Below are 20,273 nucleotides of genomic sequence, written 5' to 3' on the forward strand. Positions count from 1 at the left end.
AATCGTTTTATTTCAGTCTTTTTGTATAAAGTATAGAAGTACTTCATTATCATCATCGAACCATTTTCTAAGGTTTTCATTGTATCTGAATGTCTTATTTCATAATAATGATAATTATATTGACCATACTAATTGACAAATTAAATAATGATAATTTTTTAAAATATTGATTATTTTAATTTTTATTGAGTATAGTTGCTAAGAAGCTTAAAATTACTTATCACCTATTTCACAAAGTAAATACCAAGTATAAAATGAATCTTTATTTGTAATAAAGTCCTTCTGTTGTCATTAAAAAAATTTAATGTTTCATTTAGATATTACCCTACAACACAGGGGGATGTACCTCGGCTGATGAAAGAGTTTCACGGCTGGAACTCTGATTAGAAAACTTACCTATGAGCACAAGCAGAGCAGGAGTCTACACAGAATGCCACAAAACACGTAACATGGGAGAAATAGCTGAGGACTGTAGGAAATGACAGGTCCCCTACGTGGCCGCAGTCCCTGATGGGACGCCTTACCTGTTTTTCATTAGCCTCAGCTCCCGTTTGCGTGTCGCTTCCTCTGCTAGCTGCTGGGGACTGTGCAGGCTTCCGGGGGAGGCAGCCATCACCACTCCCTGTGGCAAAGCAGTAGTCGGAGCTCGGATCTGGTAAGTCGGCATGTCGCCAGTGGCAGCTGCAAGGAAACAAAATGGCACAAATCATGAACAATTTCCCACTTGATATATTTTATATAAAGTTTACCTGGAAATAACCACCTTCTTTTTACAAGTTGTGAGAGGTGATCTTGCTAATGTTTAAGATGACTGTTCAGGGCATTATAGAAATCTTAGGTATGAAAGATCTCATGAGCATTTGGAACAATGATACTCAGGATGGTCTATACATTTAATAGAAAAATGCCCTAACACTTTTTAGAAAGTTTTTTTTTTTTAAATCAAAGGCTAAAGTAGGGAGACTTTTGAATTAATAGTTCATTTAGCCTAAAATCAGTGGTGTGCTGATACGTATTTAACCGCAAGCTCTCCAGGAGGGAAAAAAAAGCCCTGGTCTGTAGTGTTTATCGAATCCCAGGATGTGAACACTTTCATCATGGCCAGTTTCAAGCTACCAGTGTGACTTCACTAGATGTAGAAGAGGAAAGACATACTATAGTAAGGGGCACACCATGGAGACAAAACAGATGTAAATAACCTCAAGATCATGGATATAATTATTAGAAAGGATGAGTTTTAAGTGTTTATTAATGTACTTTATTTGTTAAGTTTATGTGTATTATCAATACATCTAATTTTTACTGATAACTATTTTTGCAGTCAGTTCATAAAAATCCTGAAAATGTAATCATCGGTACCAGCAAACCAGTGGGAGCTGCCCCTTGCACACTTTATTTAAGCAGAACATCTGTATCCTCTGAATAGCCCAGTGAAGAGATTTTCCCATAGCCCACATCATACCTGAAAGAGTTCCTGAAAATCTTTAAGTGCAAGTGTTATTAACAGATGATGACTAACTGGGCTGCTGGAAGGAAAATACTCGCTTACTGTATTTTCCGCTTAAAAACAAGAACAAAATAAGAAACAGGAAAGCTCTACTTAAAACTGGTTTCTCTGCAGAATAATAATTTTTGTCTTTCCTAGGTTCCTTGGAATAATAACACATTTCTAAGCAATCATTTTTTTAAAACACATTTTCTAATTATAATATAATCATAGCTAAGTGATAAATTTAAATATTTAGTATTCAGACTGAATACTAAAAGTCCTCAAAGTGTCCTGATTTCAAAGTTTGTCTATCCACTGCCATAAACACAGCTTCCTAGAAAGGACAGATGGATTTAAGTCATGAAACATTTTTTTACCACCAACTTTTCAACTTTGAGAATGAATGGTCCATAGTTAATCTGACATTCATTTTGATGAGATATTGCAAAATGCATGCTCTCTCAAAGTTAAATGCAAGAAAGGTTTAAAAAGTTATCAAATTCTATAAAAATTGGTCTGAACCTAGTGCCAATCAAAATATGAAAGGCATCATCACTATGTGTCATTGAAATGTATTATACCCATTGAGTAAGAAACAAAATTTTACCCGAAAGGGAGACAAAGACTTTTTCACTAAAGTGGAATATTATCACTGAAAATAGCCAACCAGTTTAAAAGCTTCATCAAAAATGATCTATGTGCTTCTTTTGGATATATACCAGGGTTTTTTTTCCCTCTAGGGCTTGAGAATTAGGTGAAAGAATAAAAATATGGCTTTGAGTGAAGATAACAAGGTCTTTGTAAGATTAACAAAACCACTTATAAATTTCTCCCTTCTGTATATAGTTTAATAAACAATCATGATAAACAGGAACTGTGATAGATATAACAATCAGTAGCAAAATTCAATATTAGTAAACTTGGGAAAAATCCTAAATTTATTTTTGTGACTATTTAAAACACTGTATACACAGATGTCTTATTATATGTCGCAGAAAATTTTGAAATATTTTGAAATTATTTAAGAAGATATTTTAAAAAATCAGTTGTAAACTGTTAACTTCCTTAAGATTTTTAAGAAAAACTTCAAATCATATTGCCAGGGGAACTAGAATGGTGCACAGAACACCACAGTGGTCTCCTTTCTCTGTACTCCATCAGGGGAAGGTGGTTAAGGGTTAATAAAGGTTAAACAATGGAACAGCTGGAGGCGACAGAGGCTTTCTAAAATTGGAACAATGGCCTGTGACGAATGAGAAGTTCTTGTGTCGTCCCAGTGCTGACATTTGCAGGCGGCAAGGATGCAGACCTTGGTCTAGAGTTGCTCTGGCCAAACACTGCTCACAAAGAGTGCAATAAAAATTAGCAGCAAGGCACAGAGGGGTTCAGGATGCTTGCTCTAGTTTTGTATATATCTGCTATTTTGGGTACTGTAAGTTAGAGCAGACTGGTTATGTGATATACAAAAGTTAAAGAGCATCCATTTTTTAAAAAAGGAAAAGGAGTAGGGGGAGGAATATTTTGCAGGTGAAAAAATAAAGTTCATTCACTGGTCTTAAAGCCAGAAATGTTTCTAAACTTGTGCCTGTTTCCAAAAGCTGAAACTACCTTCCAAGGGCCAAACTTGGCACCGTGAAGAAGAGCGGCACTTTTTAAAGAAGTATTCTTAAAACATTTTGAGCAACAGCTCAGGAAAAAATACAGCTATAAAATGATATCTTGGAAAGGAATGTTGTATTTGGATGTATTAGTGGTAGATTATTCGCTAACAAAACTAGGTTTTATTATACTTTTTCAGACCTAGAATATATTCATTCTATCTCCTTCAACAAAAAATCACCCTGCAGTGCATTAGTTCAAGCCACAGATAGGAATTAATGTAAATTAGTAGGAATTAGCATCAATTCCTATAATATCCCCAATAATTTATGTGATGGTGCTATTCTAATGTCTAATGGTTACTGAATAAGGATCAAAGATGAATTCCATATATTGAAAATATGATCTTATTAGTAAGCATGTTAGTAAGATATGGGCAAAGAGAATCTTTTGTTTTAAGGAAATTCAAATGTCAAAAAGTTTTGTTTTTGAAACAAGTTATCAAAAAGTTTTTGTCTTAGCTTTACTTTTCAGCGAAGTGATTCAGTGGTAATAAAGCAGGTCAGATGTTGAGGATCACAGTTCAAAGAAACCTATTAGATTCTTCGGTGTCACATTCTGATCCATGGATTCTTACAAAGGCCAATTCCTATTCCTTCTAACTACTAAAAGTGCCCAAATTATTTTTTATTCCAGAATTTCACTGTACACATTATTTCTGAAAATAAGTAGACCATGTGTGGGGGCTTTAACCTCATGATCAACGAAAAACAAGGAAAAGATATTGATACACTAATTTTATTCTAAGGCTGCAAACTTTAAAGACAAGTCAGGGACATCTTTTTTACCTTGGTATCCCCTAGAATCTAGCTCGGTCTTTGATACTGTAAGTGCCTAGTGAGTTTACATGTGTACCACACGGAGTAAAATGTAAACTTCCTGGGGTTTTGCAAAAGTCCACTGTCATTTAGAATGTCTAACATAAGCAATATTAATTATAAGACCATAATGAGCTATTGTTATTATAGCTAAGTCTTTAACACTAAGCCATGGAAAGCCCGATAAGGTGCCATGTGTTGATTCAGACTTCTTGATAAAAGGCACTATTTCTTCAGTCTTCCCTTAGGTAGTGGTCATCTAACCTGGCATTTTAGAAGGAGAGAAGTTCTATTTATAGTGCGATTCCAGCCATCTAACTCCTGACATGAAAAAAAGAAATGTTTAGGTTTAGTATCAATATTTCATGAGAAAGAAAATTCCTAGAACTCTCACTTCTGGTCAGTAACTTCATACCTCTCTTCGCAAGCTTTAAACACGGTACAGCAGAAAAAGCATGGGGCTTGGAGTTGGGGTTCTAGTCAGCTCTGCCACTTACCAGCCATGTGACTTGGGGCAAGTTCAGTTTCCTCATCTGTAAAATGGGGATACATGGTCTCATTTAATACTCACAATAAACCCTGTAATGTATGTCAAAGTGTCTAGCACAGTGCCTGGCACATGGTAGGTTTTCAGCAAATGTTAGTTCCCTTCCTCTTCCCTTCCTTAAGTTCTGAAAGACAATATTCCAGATTATGCTTATACTGTATATTAGTTCAAAGGCATATAACAACCATAAATATATTTCCCCCTGGAGTTTCCCTTCTAACAAACCTGGGTAATAGAAATGGTTGAAATGTGTGGCTCTTATTCCTTATTGTGCTTTTTAAAAAATATGCCTCTTAAAAAACTTTTAAAATTTCTACTATAAAAATTTATACTATATATTCTATCTCCTTAGAGAATAAATTATTAAGCAATAATAGAAAACATCCTTCTTAAGGTGTATAGTCATTTAAAAGAGAACCTCAAAGGTGGAGAATCACAAATAAACAGATGGTACAATCTTATCAGCCTGGTGATGAGAAAACTGTCGAAGGTGCTTGTTTCTTTCTAACAAAGAAAAGAGGAAACCCAGCCAAATGCCTAGCTTGATAACTTCCAGAGTGAAACGATTTACCAACACCCCTATTGACGGTGATATCATTTGCTTATTTATTGAGTTCTCTGAGCACATTAACTGAATAAAGATCTCTTTTTCTACACACAGCTCCTACCTTCATGTGTCACGTTGCTCTATGTGCCCAATCCCAAACACACTGGAGAAATGCAAGCAATGGAGGTGACTTAGCAGTCATACTGGTTAGCACGGGTTGCTTGCCCTGGCTCCAGCAAAGCAACAGCATCCTCATTTTCCTTTTCTGGTCCTCTTCCTCCCTGCCACCACACCAGGACTCAAAATGTCCAGACCAGGCGTGTCCTCGCCTGCTGTCTCACACCACCCAAAACCTCCCCTCCTCCACTGCCCCCCACTTTTCCCAGGTAAATGAAGTCCTATGTAAATGTAACTAAATACTGAACACTTTCAAATTTGTTATAATTCCTGTAACACATAGACCCCATAGAATTGAGCCAGTACTATTTTTCATTAAGTTATCCATAAGGGACCTTCCTGAATTGTTTATTAAGTAAAATTCTTCAAGTGAAAAAAAAAGTCCATGTAAAAGATGAAATTATGAATATTAAAATTTAAAGTTCTATACAATAGCAAATATATACTCTATCATCCTAGGAGAGTAAGAATAAATATTCTAGAAAAAAACAACATGATATGGTGTGAACAGGACCCAACAAGGAGTCTGAAAATCCAAAAGAGTTCATCGCTTGCTAACTCTGTGAGCTAGAAGAGCTTCACCCACTCTCATCCCTGTTCAGTTAGATGCAAATAAGGGTAACATCATCTGCAGTCAGTACCTCAATGACAAAGCATGGAAAGTGCTTCTCCTCTCACCTATCTAAACATGGTTTCCTCAGTGGGGACTTTCCCGATCCCTTAACCCTGTTAGCTGCTTCTTGTGGTCTCTCATGCTCTGCCAGCTTTCTTATAGCACTCACCACATTTGTATTTATTTGTAACAGTAACTTACAGATTGTTTTTAAGTTTACATAAATGCAAAGTATCATCATAATTATTTTATTAGGCAACATATTCATATAGGCATATAAAACTGAGCAAAGTGAAACAAGCATCCAAAATTGTATTTCATTAAAATGTTTTTTCAAAAATAGTGGGAAAATAACACAATGGCAATTTCTATATACTTTCCATGCAGTTACAGCCTGATCCAAAACATTTTTTCATGTGAAAATCTCCAAACAAAAACCTTTTCCAGCAGCCCCTTTTCACAAAGGTGAAATATATCCTTATTCTCATGCATCAAATATTAATTAAGATACTATTTTCCAAATTTGAATAAGTTGTAACTTTTTAACAATTCAGAAATCCAGGCTGAATACCATGACAAAAACTATTTCTGATAAAAATTTAAAGTATAACCAACAGAATCAATCATATAATTCTATAAACCATGGATATTCACTCTCACATTCAATTCCATGATCCTCCTAAAACCTTTTCCAGGCCAATCATTATTCTGGAGCCTGATTCTGGTCTAGATAAGCTTTTCAAACTATAAGTTGTAGACCATAAGTAATTCATTAGTTTCATGGGTCAAGAATGGCATGAAAAAAAAGAATAGAATACACAAGTATATCACAGAGCGTAAGCACTATTTTTGAAACTGTTTTATATAAAGGTACTTGTTTTATATAAACACACACACACACAAAGTCTACTGCAGCATGATGTCAAATGTGCATCATGGTCAAACCGGGTGGGGATGATCCCCTGGAGAAAGGAACAGCAACCCACTCCAGTATTCTTGCCTGGAGAATCCCATGGACAGAGAAGCTTGGTGGGCCATAGTCCATAGGGTCACAAAGAGTCGGACAGGACTGAAGAGACTTAGCACACGTGGTCAAAAAGTTGGCAAGTCAAAGATCCAGTTCCATCCACTCCCTTCAAAATCCTAATGGAGAGGGGGTGAAACTGGGAGTCCAAAGGTGGGGCCCAGAGCTGCAGTACTGCCTTCAAAAGGCCCCTTAAACCCTGGGTTTTGGGAGCTCCTCAAAAAAGCAAATAAAATACGCTTTTCATTCTCAAATAGCATTTTAAACAGAACTGATTCTGTGAGAACTGACCAGATTTCCAAAAATAATGATTTCTGAAGACACAATGAGGTCTTGTGAAAAACGTTTGAGATTTTAAAAATTTCAGCATTCTGAAAATTTTAAATTGGAATGGGTAAATCAGGTATAAGCATTGTGGGGAAAACTGTGAGAAAAAAATCTTTTCAAGGATAGTAGTATGTTCACTCTGTAAACATAAATGTTCTCTTATTTACAAGCAATGGTTAAAAATGTATGCACATTTTTACTTTAAAATTTAATGTTTAAATATACTCTAGTTATTCTCCAATCATTTAATTTTATTTTTTGCTATGATTTGTTTCCCATGTTTGGACATGAAAATTGGAATTAAAGGCTTAGTAAAGAAAAATACACACCAACTAATGATTTTTAGAAAATAAATGCATGCACAAAAATGCCTTTGGTCCTAAAATCATAATGACATGCAGTGTTTGAGGTTAAGTCCATCTATCTCTTACAATAAGTCTGTCATCTGAGGGCTTCTGTAATCTATAGCACTTCCAAAACCTCAACCTCACAAAAACATCTTTGAGAAAAACAATTTAACACAGGCTTTACTTGCTCAAGACAATGGAATGTTCCCTTTGGGAAGAGAGCGAGATCCACCGAGAGAACAGCTAAAAGGTGTTTACAGTAACCCTGTCTTAAGAAATTCGGCTGCAAGTTTAGTATGGGTCTGGCACTCAACTGCAAGTCACTGAATCACAAGCATTACCTGTAACTGAGAGCATCAACCCCGGGAAGAAGTGAAGGCGGGGGTGGGGTAGGTGGGGGGCGGCCAATCAAAGACTTGCACTCCCCGGGCCAAGCACGAGCGGGCGCTCGGTCCCCAGGCACCTGCGCAGGCTGCTTGGCCCCGCCGGGCACACGCTTACCTGCGGCGCAACGTGATGGCAAGGCTCACGGGACCTGCTGGGAGCTAAGGGCGCCGTCGGGGAGGGTGGCCGCCCCCACCTGCGCGCGGCCGAGCGGAAAGAACTGAGTCAATTACGGCGTGACTCGGACTGACGTCAGCGTGCAGCTCGCCTGCAGTTTAACTTTCCACTCCCCGCTGCACCGATTCCAGGAAATGTAATGACGTAGGCCCTCTGAACCCGGTGAGCTGAGCAGCAGACCGTTTTCCACAGGACGGAAGGAACGGCAGGCTCACCAACACCCTTGACGCACTGGGTTCCTTATTCTGTTTTGCAGCTACATTTGAACACAGCGTGAAAAAAATCGGAAGCTGACTTTGACTTTTTTTTTTTAACAACTTGAACAGAATGTGTGTTTCACTCGCAGCTGCATTGGATCTGCAACAGGTTGCAGATGAATCAACAGCTTATTTTAGTAGAGCAAATGGAGAGAGAGAGGGGGCGTGGGGTGGGGCTGGGGGCGGCGGATTACCGCTTTGGCTAAGGAAGCAGCTCAGTACTGAGGAAAGAAGCAACTACACTCGGATGCCTTCACAGGGTGCCGAGCAGATACGGTTACAGATTAGAAGAAACATCTTACTTCTCAGCTACTAGAAAGTTGATACTTTGGGAAACACTGAAGAGGTCCGTAAATAATTTTTCTAAACTTTAAAAACAATTCTGCGGAATGTAAACCCCTCTTTAAAATTCTTACCTGTTTCATCCCCAGTTACAGCCATGATGGGCTTCTGCATACAGCACCGCCTGGCTTCCCCTGCCGCGGGTCCACATAAAGTGTTCCAAACCAGCAAGCTCGTGCGGTGTGAGTAGGAGTACTGACATCACAATGACATCACTAGCCTATCACTGCCATCAATTTGCTTTGTCACACACGAGCTCACTGAAACCAAACCCTATTAAAACCCTTCCTGTAATAAATCATCTCAGTGTTCTAGTTCCTCATTTTACATAAAAATCGAGTTGGGCTCTGGCAAAAAAAAAAAAACCATTTTATTAGCATTAAAAGTTACCTGGTTGTTTTTTATGGGGCTACTTTTAATTATTGTTATGTCCAATGTTTCTAAGTAAGCAAAGTAGGCATAAACCTTAAATATTTTTCTTAACTCATAGATAAAAAGCACTTAACAGATTAAAAAAAAAATTGACGATCAGCCCAGAAAAATGCTGTGAAATACACAGAAGTGTATTTCATTGACGCTTCTAAACTCACCAGGTAAGGAATACCCAGCCACCTTAGTTGACTTAATAAATTTTTATTTGCTACAATACCATAAAATCCAGCTGTTCCTAGGATGACACAGAATTTGCTAATTTCACTTGAAGGAAATGCATACTGAAATTTTAAAAATTCACTCTGCCAAAAGTATTATATAAATTCCTCCAGAAAAATTAGATTGAATCATATGAATTAGCTGATAATTAACCTTTTTGGCTCATAAAATAGCAATTTCATGTGGCTCAATCTAATATGCTATTTTGCTCAATTAAAATCCCTTGAAAAGAATTTTGTGGTTTATAAAGCTCATAAATAAATCACAATTACTATTCATACATTTAAAAAAATACATCCAGTTTTATTTGGATCACTTAGTAAAGGTTCAGCATATGAAGAGCTGGATCATTGCTGGAAATTTAACAATTACAAAGTTAGACAAAAGACTGGCACATGTTCAACAGAAAAACAGACTACAGCCCTGGGGAAGAAAATCATCTACATCTCTCCTGCACAAAAATAAGTGATCTGTCACTGATCTTCTACCCTTATCAGTGGGCTTACAAAGTCCATTCCCTGTAGGACTAGGATTCAATTCAATGTTACCTCAGTGAAAGGGTATTCATTCCACTACCTCCTTCTTGCTTTATTCAATGAAGTACTTCTAGTAAGGCAGAGACTTCACATTCAGACACTTGGGAGGCAAAACATGATGAAGGATCCATGGTTCTAGTCATTTTCCGAAGCACATAAACTAAAGACATCCTGACGAAGTAAGAAAGTCTGGAGACCAATGGAGAGTCCATGAGGGACTCTTTTCCATCCCAGCCATGACTGAGGGCTTGGGTTCAGGACTGTTGATCAACTTTTATTTCAAATTTGAGAAAGTTCACATTGATTTTAATCTCAACATATCTTTAAATTGGCACTTGGTTGCTCAAACCTATCTGTGTAAAAAAAAAGTGTGTGTGGGGGGTACATCCCTGGTGGTCCAGTGGCTAAGACTCCCAATACAGGGGGCTTAGGTTTGATCCCTGGTCAGGGAACTAGATCCTGCATGCCGCAGCTAAGACTCAGAGGAGCCAAGTAAATAAATAGAAATATATTTTTTTAAAAGAGTAGAGGAAGGAAAGGAAGAAGAGGGGTTGGTTGCTTGGCTGACTACTGCTATTGGTACAGTTTTAATAAATCCCCTGGACTAGATAAACTTGGTTAATCAGCACATGGAACTAGTTAGTAACATTTTTACAGAGAGAGACTATTTCGCTTTCGTTCAATAAATGGTTATCGAACATTACACGTCAGGGGTCCCAGCAGCCAGATGTAGAAGGTTGAGGAGGCTGCCTAGGAAAGTGTTTCTCAGCATGAAGTGATGGGGGAAGTGCTCCTGCCAGGGTGAATGGCTTGAGGTGAGGCCCCTATCGGGGAGAGGGCACATGGCACAGGACAGGAAAGGAAAGGAACTCTGCACAGAAGAGGGACAAGTGTAGGGAGAAGTCCAGTGAGGAAGGAAAGCCTGGATCAAGCAGAGGCTTGGGCTTTGTTAGGGACTCTGACTCTAACAAGTAACAGGGTTACTTGTAACACAAGGGTTTTGAGCAGAAGAGGTTGACGTGCTTACACACTTGAAAATTTTACAAACACTACTCTGAACTGCAGAAGGGAGAGCAGAATGGGAAAGAGGAAATGCTGGAGACAGAGACTTTTGTTTCTAAGAAATATTAGTAGCTCCCAAAATCACTGGGAAGGATGAGTAAAGGGAGCCTAGCTAAACTTTCAGGAGCAATCCAAAACACCAGGTCAACAAGGGAGCTGCTGCTTCTGGCATGAGGAAGAAAATCAGGGTGCTGCTCCATAGCCGCCAGCTTCAGGGCAGCCACTGGGCAGTGGCCAGGGATCGCCAAGGTCCGGAAAGAGGACTGTGTCAGTGGACGTGGGGAGGAATGAAGAGATGGGCTCTTTAGCAAGGAGGAGGGATGAAGACGGGGTGGGAGAGTGACAGGTGACACCCAGGATTCCGCATGAAGTAACAGGATGGACAGTTACTGAATGAAATAGGGTAACAAGGGGAGGTGGGGTGGGAAAAATTAATCTGGGGTTTTGGACTTTAGGCGCCAAGAGATGTGAGCCAGGAGCAGGAATGAGGTAATCCAGAGAGAGCACTCAAGCCAGGCGGAAGAGGGCCCAGGATGCAGCCTGAGAACCACCACAACCACCAGCACCTGGGAGCTGGGCGGAGGGGACCGGAAGAGGGGCAGGGCTACCCAGGAAGTGAAAGAAGCAGAGGTCAGCAGTGCTAAATACTGCAGAGGGAGGGGGCCATCGAGATGACGCCAAAGACAATAAAACTAGTACTATTTCTATCTAACACAAGCAAAGTAAAAAAGTACAGGTAATCAGCATAATTACAGGACCATAGGTGTAGCTTATTAAGATGATCCAGAATGCCTTTGTATTATTATTAAATTTTTATCTAAACTGTTTAGAAATAAAAGTATGAAACACTGCCAGACCCCTGGGATCTAGAAAGCTGTTTAAGAAGTAGTCATTTATAAACTTCTGTTGTATAGGAACACTTTGCATTCAAAAGCATTATGTGGCATACTGTGGGGAAAAAAAAAAAAAAGATGAGGACAGAGACTCACAGGGAAACTGCTGTGACCTTTCAAGGGGCTGACAGGGTGGAAGGTGGACAGAGAGTAAGACAAGAACGCCCACGGACCCTGCTATGTTTAAGGAAGAAGTAGAACCCCTGGCCACCATTATTTTTCAGATGAAGGAGAAGATAAAAGTAAAGGCAAGGAGAAAGAACAAGAGGAAAATTTATTTTTATCTTATTTGTGTTTGATATAAACATTCATGTAGGATCACAGGGAGATTCACCAAGAGTCAGAATATTATTAGCAGTAGAAGTAATTAGAGTTTTAGCAAGGTTCATAGATAAAAGATAAACTTAAAAAAAAAAACCACAATTATTTCTCTATACCAGCAACCAGAAAATGTAACAAAGAGCTACCACTCCTAATAACAAAAACAAAAACCCAACCCCACCAAGTATTTAAGAATTGAACACTGTTCAGAGTATGAGAGGACCCTGCCCCCATGGAGAAAATTTTAAACTGTTACAAGAAGTTAAGATCTGAATAAGTTATGCTCTGTTTGGTGGGAATATAAATTGGTGCAGCCACTATGGAGAACACTATGGAGGGTCCTCAAAAAATGAAGAATCAAACTACCCTATGATCCAGCAATCCTACTTCTGGGTATTTATCTGAAGAAAATAAAAATACTATCTCAAAAAGATATCTACACCCTCATGTTCACTGCAGCAATAATTACAATAGCCAAAACATGGAAACAATCTAAGTGTCTATCGACAGATAAATAATTAAATAAGATGTGGTATATGTGTATATATATATATTTTTTTTTCAATCAACTGTAAAAAAGAAGGAAATTCTGCCATTTGTGATAGCACAGATGGACCCTGAGAAGAGCATTATGCTAAGTAAAATCAGTCAGACAGAGAAAGACAAATGCTGGATGATACCACTTATATGTGAAATTTAAACAAACAAAACTCAGACTCAAAGACAAAGGGAGCAGACTGGTGGATGCCAAAGGTGGGGCATGGGGGAGAGCAAAAAAGGGTGAAGGGGATGTCAAAAGGTACAAATTCTAGTTATAAAATAAGTCCCAGGAATGTAAAGTACAAATTGGTGACTAGAGTTACTAACATTGTGTTGTATGTTTGGAAGGTACTAAGAGTAAGTCTTAAAGGTCCTCAGCACACACACACAAAAAAGTCTGTAACTATACACGGTTAAGTATGTTATAATAAATAGCCTTAACACAGCGATCACTAGCTGTGACTGTACAAATGTAGGATCATTATGTTGTATACCTGAAATTAACAAAAATGTTATGTGTCAGGTATACCTCAATAAAAAAAAAGACTTCAGTTCTCCCTAAGTCAATTGATAAATTAAGTGTAATCTCATCATTGGTTTTCTTACTGTATTATACTATTAATATTTAGAAATTCAACCTTATTCCCAATGCATATGAGAGAACTATAGTTCACAAAAGCAAAAATAGCACTACAAACAGAAAGTTAAAAAGACAAAAAAGGGGCGCTTGTTCTGTGACAACAAAAGCAGTGTAGTGCTGGCATGCAGCAGCGAGAGTGCTGAGACATTTCACGACTGCACAAGGCCTACTTGCTGCACAGTTAAGACAGCGCATAACTGGCTGCGTATGCGGAGAGAAAAAAATAAAAACAGGTTTTCACCCAACGCTACACACAGAGGTGGATCACAGGTAGATTAACAACATAATGTGAAAGGTACCATAAAGCTGACAGAATCAATGCAGAAAAATATCCTTTGTGACTTATTGAAGAAAAAGACTTGTTAACACCCCCCCCTAAATATAAGACTTATGTGTGTATTATTGATGCACAACACAAAACATTTAAAAAAAACTCTCCTTCTTAAAGTAGCAAGTTTTCAGTAGATTTTCCATATTAAAAAAAGATAAAAGGAAAAGAAATGAGAGCATTCTTTATGATTTTTCATTTAGGTATAAAGGATTTATGAGTATCAGATAAATAGAATGGGTGCTTTAATTTTATATTTAAAAGAAAACATTAAAGCACTGGGTAAATACTACTGATTTTTTTAACTCCATAAATATCACCAGTTTAGCTTTTCATACACTTTTATTATACTCCATACAGTGCCCCAAATACTTCAGAGTAAATCTAAATTATCAAAAGACTCATCGATTGTAATCTTCTGTTTTCTATACTTGCAAAACTTTCAAACTAAAAGAACTGATGTTACTCCCCACCCTTAAAATTAGTGCAAATAGACCAAGGGGAGTTTTTTGAAAGTTGCATTGAACACATTATAGTTATTTGAGCACAACTGAATGAAATAAAAAATACTGTATACTCAATTTTCATTGAAATCTTAGTTACCCTAAAAACTTAAGGGTATATATCACATACCCTTAAGTGAATGAAGAGTGCATTAAGAATACCCTTAATGAAGAGTGCTTCATTTCACTCCTCTTAGCTTTAACGAGAGATAGAATAGGTACCTCAGAATTCAAATGTACTAAAAATGCTCGAAAGAAAGCACAAAATCAGCATTTGTTTTTGAAATAAGATGTCTAGAAAGTAGGCTTGAGTGTAACAACCGGGGAAAAACCCAAATTCAGTGCATTGTGGACTGAATACTTAAGTCTTCCTAAGACTAGGTACTAAAAACATATTCAGTACATTTCTAATACCCAGAGGAAGAATATTTACTTAAAAACTTCATGTTTCCAACTTCTTTTTTTCCATTGTTACTCTGAATTTAACTTTAGAGCCAATAAAATCTGCTAAAAATTGAAAACTGTATAGTTTATTTAACTTTTGGTTTAGTATGCTAAAATACTTCTCCAAGCCTTTTTAAGTCCTCTCTACCCCCACTCCCTCCCCAAATCTACATCCTGTATGTTTCAGAGAACTATGAAATCACCACTAAATGGCGTGCTCTAGTAACCCACAGGTATTCTAAATGTATTAGATGAATGACATATACCTTGAACCACCACCTGGCTGCCTGGGACAAAGAACTGCTGTGTGCCATCTGCTGACTGTGCTGCGTACTGCACAATTGTAGCACCTGGTGGAGGAGCTCCTGAATTTGTCATTGTTAATGCCTGCAGTCCCTGAACACCATCAGATCCTGGGTTAGAAATCTGGATTGTTCCACCTTGGGCTATAGCAACTTAACAGAAAAAGAAAAGAAGTATTAGAGAATTTCAAGATTTGTTCTTAACAACCCCATATTGGAAGAATATATACTCTGGACCTATATATGACCAAAGCTTCTCATTCTTAAGTTACCCTTAATTCTCTATGCTAGATTGATCAAGGGACCCTCCTTCATAGGACTACACACTGGAAAAGCTCAAAACACTTGAAAATGTCTTATATTTAGAATTGCCTGAAATACACAGAACTCAAGGAGTTCTTCCTCCTCCCTGGCACCCATATATATATATATATATAGTATTTAAGAGGAAGAATGGAGATGCTGGCAGGGATAAAGTCCAGGTTTTGACTTCTTTCTCATATATTATTAGTTATAAACAACATTCTTCTAAGATTTAAGAAATGGTCAGTTAAATTCCATCAAGCATCATAATTACAATAAAGTTGTACCTTCAGCTAACTACTTGTCTAATTTATCATCAAAAGTACCTTTTAATGGAATATATATTTAATATATAGCTTTAAAGCCTATATGTATTTATTAAAATATATGTGTAATTATATATTTAATAAAACATATGTGTGTGTATATACATTTAGACATGAGGTTTTAAAGTGCAAGTCTATAAAACTGTAACTTTTTACCATTTTGATTATGTCAGGAGAATCCTGAGATATAAAATGCTAAGTCGGAAAGAACCTTAAAAGGTAACTGTATGGAAAGAATTTGTGCTACAGTATTTACCTCTACAAAATATCTTAAATAACTGTAGCTATGGCAAAAGATATGAGGTAGACTTCCCTTAAATATAGAGGCTTACCAACCATGTTTAAAAGCTGACATATTAACAGAAAGTTTCAAAAGAATAACTGATCAAATGTTATGTTTTAAAATTTTACTCTAATAAACAAAGAAGTACTATTGAAAATATCTGAGAGCTCTATATACTTTAATATAAAGATGACTCCGTGTTTTAGTTTAGACACTAGAGGTTAAGTGGAACAAGGGCTAGTCTTTAAAAAAAAAAAAAAATCACATATAAATCAGCTAACTAGACTTTACAATGAAGATAGAAGTTAACACATAATCAGAGTAACATGACCCTTATAATTTAATGTAAGTGCCCTTCAGGAATGCTGTGGTAGTGTCTAAGGTAGATTCTGAATATTTCAGAGTCATTTTCTAACTCTGTTATGGCATCTAAGCAAAGGTGACAATCTGATCGGATAAACCTGTCAGAACTATTAGTAACAATAACCACCACCACCACCACCACATCTTCAGTTCTTTGACCTAAAGTTCTAGGGCCAACACAGAAAAATGAGTTAACATTTTAAAAAAAGATTTCAACACAGAGGCACTATCTGGTTTTAGCTCACTGGCAGGCTACCACAAGATTGATAGAAACTGAAGAATCAGTTACCAAAATGTCAATAGTTGAGAAACTCTGAAGCAATCTCACTTTATTTGTCTCGTTCATCTACAGCATTATATTTCGTACACATTTTCAAAACAACATTTCACCATGACTGTCCAAAGATTTCAAGGGTCTCAGGACTCACTCTTAATAATAAAAGGGTTTGAGAGAAATCTAAAAAAGAAGAGATATCGCCTCCTTGGATCTTCATGGCTGGACATGAATGAATGTCATATGTTGTTATATATTTGAGTGCATATTTTCAGTTGATAGTTGGATGTCAAAGAAACAGTGCTTTATAAAGAACAGGCACGGGCAGTGTACCCACCATGTTAAGAAGCACAGAGCCTAGCACACAGCACGCACTCAATAAATATGATTGATGAGTGAATGGCTATCATTTCCTCAAGACAGGACAGATTAAAAACTTAAGCCACATGTGAGTGTCGAAGAGTTAAAGTATGGTTTCAAATTGTAATTATAGAACTTAATTTTCCATATTGACAATATTATCAAGCTTTTCAACTAGTAACAGATCTGAGTTGTTACTTCCAAGGATAAGAACCATGAAATAGGTAGATAAAGATCCTTTCTTTCTTCTTTTCATACTTCCTTTTTTTTACTCTTTTAGTTTTCAATGTTTTCCCAATAGATCTAACCAAATTTCTTTGCTTTCACGCTGTGAAAAACTGAATCTGTTCTTATCATTTTATTTTTCTGATCATCATATAATTAGACATGAAAAACAAAAAGACAAGCAGGCACACAGAAGCTGGCTCTAGAGAGAAAATGTTTCTACTGATGAGTCTTGTCCTTTAGCCTTTTATTTTTTTTATATCAAAGGCACTCTTGAGTTTGGCATAAGCAAATGACAGAGGGCTCTCCCATTTAAAAATATTATCTCTTAACTGACAATATCCCCAATGCTGAAAGATTTCTCAGTGCTTCAGGATACCAGAAATAGGCTTTGTGAGCATGTGTGTATATATTCAAAAGATGTGAGGAGGAAACTTTTTAGGTTACAGAAATTTTCAAGGATAGCATAAGATGTTTTCAATAAACACATCAATATAAATTAAGTAGTAGGAAAAACAAAAATGAAATTAACTGAGTGAGTTTAGTCATATCTTAGCTAATTATTAACTTTATAAACTTATGGAAATTTTTTAGTGAACATAAAAGGTAAAAGAATTTTGTGTCAGTTATTTGCCCTACCCGCTTATTCCAAACTTTTTTTTTTGTGGGGGTGGGGAGGTCTGGAGTATTTTAAAACCAATCTCAGACATCAGGTCTGGCAAATCATTTTAAAATAAAATCACTGGCCCATATCAAGGCCATTAGGAACCAATGAAAATAAAATAGCTTTGTATTTCCTACTGATTCCTAGGTCCTTGGGGACCTAGGTTTTACTGATGCTCTTTTGGACTGAAAGGGCTGCCCTGGTGGCTCAGACAGTAAAGAATCCACTTGCAATGCAGGAGACTTAGGTTTGATCCCTGGGTCAGGAAGATCCCCTGGAGAAGGGAATGGCTACCCATTAAGTATTCTTGCCTGGAGAATTCCATGAACAGAGCAGCCTGGTGGGCATGCAACTGTGGCATAAAAGCTTATACTTATGGCCACTTCATTGTTCGTAATGGAGAGCCTACACGGGCCTGTGTATACTGGTTAGGATGCAAGCAGAGGTAAAGTAGTATGTTATTTTAGGCCACTTAACACATGCACACTTATTTTCCTCTTCTAAGTAAGCCTTAATAACATTACGATTTGATGAAATAATCTCAACTGAAGGAAAACTGAATGGTTAGATTCCATGATCAGTTAAATTCTGCGTCACTGTCCTTTCTGAGCTGACTCAAGCCTGATGTATACTACCCGCTCATAGTCGTGGCGGCAGAGGTTAAGCTCTGGTGTTCCAGTTGCTCTGGGATACGCCTAACTTTCTGTCCCCTAAAGTCTCAGGTGAACTTCACCCCATAATTAAGTAGGTCACTCTACTCTACACCCACAGACTGAATGTTGAACACACTGACCTTACATTAAAAAAAAAAAGTTTGTCTACAGAGAGTTTAATTCATTAGTTAAGAAGTGTTTTTCCACTAAGTCAGTTTTAGTGGTTACACTGATGTCTTCATATACATTCTGACATAGCCATGATATTTAGTTTCAAATCAGAATTAACAAGTATGGTCTCCCTAACTCCAACTTACCATATCCCATGGTAACCAGGATGATACCATACCAACTAGTCTAGGCAATGAATTCTTTAAAAATTCTTGGTATTAAAAACTGTTTTAAAAAATCTGCTACTTCTACTATTCACTGCCATGGCACACTTCTCTTCTTAGAGGAAGTAGTATCACTGAAGCAAGGAAAACACTACTTATAGGATGAAAATTCAAGAACTTTGGTAAAAAAAATTTAATTAAAAAATAAAATTTTAAAGGCATATATAATCAATAAAGGAGGAAGAGAAAAATAAGGATGGAAACTGAAAAAAAAAATTCATGACCAAATGAGGAAGAAGCAAAATTTAAGATTTCATCTGACCTCTTTTCACATGATACATCTTTTTAAATCTAAATCTGTATATATGAGCTAATTCAAACTACAGGATCTTCCTTATAGCTCAGACGGTAAAGAATCTGCCTGCAATGAAGAAGACCCAGGTTTGATCCCTGGGTCAGAAAGATCCTCTGGAGAAGGGAATGGCAACCCACTCCAGTATTCTTGCCTGGAGAATCCCATGGACAGAGGAGCCTGGCGAGCCAGTCCATAGGGTTGCAAAGAGTCAGACACAACCGAGCAACTAACACTACCACTACTACTATATATGAGCTAATTCAAACACATAAACATGTAAATGTTTAATTACTTACAATTTACAATTTAAAACCATCTTTATTCCAACTGCATTGAAAGGATTCATAAATAAAACCTCATTGAATGAACTTTAAAAAGGAATAGCCAAAAAAAAAAAAAAAAAGAAAGAACAGGCCTTATTCCAGTGAATTCTCAGAATGAAATTCAAAAAGTGAGCACAACACAGAAACTGTGAGTATCTGAAAGACTAAAACAGCTGAGTGCTACAAGAACAGCAACACCAAAGTTAAAGAACCAGATTTACACTAAACAGATACCATCCAAAGTCTGCTTTGAAAGGTACCTTGGGAGCACAGAAGCAAATTCATTCCTAACAGTAATAAATGCAACTGCATTTACTTTGGAATGCACAAGCCGATCATGCCAATTCCTCTATGAAGAAATGGAATGGGTGTTTATTCATTCGAGCTTCCTGAGAATTCTGAATTCTTCAAGCAGGCCACAAAGGTCACAGAAACCTTTCTTCATAATGGTGGATTCAGGATGGACTTACTTACCGTTAGCATACAGATGAGTTAATAGAGCCTCACTCTAACAAGATTCCTAGGAAAACAAAGTAGGAGCAAGAAAAGAGACAGAGATATTTAGGAAAAAATAATCTGAAGTCTTGGATGATAGCCCTTAACTGGTAAGGGAAGAAGTAGGGTTAGCTCGACAATGGATTAAAAAAAAAATTGTCTTTAGAGAAAATTTAATGAAGAAACTTCAAACATTTAAATTTCTTTACCTGCAACAGCACAAATAGAATAACCACAACTTCTGTTCATGAATTCATTCCTACTCAATGCATGTCACGCAGCAAGTAACATTCTTTGCTAATTCTAAGACAGTCTGAACCACCATTGTTCAGAAATAGTCTCTTGAGACAAATCACAGTTTCTTTGACCAGAATGACTTAATTGGC

At 37.2% G+C, this 20,273-nt stretch overlaps 1 protein-coding gene across 18 annotated transcripts in view; it reads right to left on the reverse strand.

Annotated features, from left to right (window-relative positions):
* The window catches only part of CREM (cAMP responsive element modulator), a 67,992-nt gene that overhangs the window by 4,341 nt on the left and 43,378 nt on the right, over positions 1-20,273 (reverse strand). For 7 of the 18 annotated variants that reach the window (XM_010859852.1, XM_010859850.1, XM_010859851.1 and 4 more), the window contains 3 exons: positions 14,893-15,081; positions 4,464-4,499; positions 525-681 (listed from right to left, as the gene is read on the reverse strand). In XM_010859852.1, the coding sequence (XP_010858154.1) occupies positions 525-681; positions 4,464-4,499; positions 14,893-15,081 (382 nt within the window). The other 11 variants (XM_010859859.1, XM_010859869.1, XM_010859858.1 and 8 more) reach the window with 7 other exon arrangements.

This window comes from Bison bison, unplaced genomic scaffold (genome assembly GCF_000754665.1).
Source record: "Bison bison bison isolate TAMUID 2011002044 unplaced genomic scaffold, Bison_UMD1.0 scf7180017864461, whole genome shotgun sequence".
Classification (NCBI taxonomy): domain Eukaryota; kingdom Metazoa; phylum Chordata; class Mammalia; order Artiodactyla; family Bovidae; genus Bison; species Bison bison.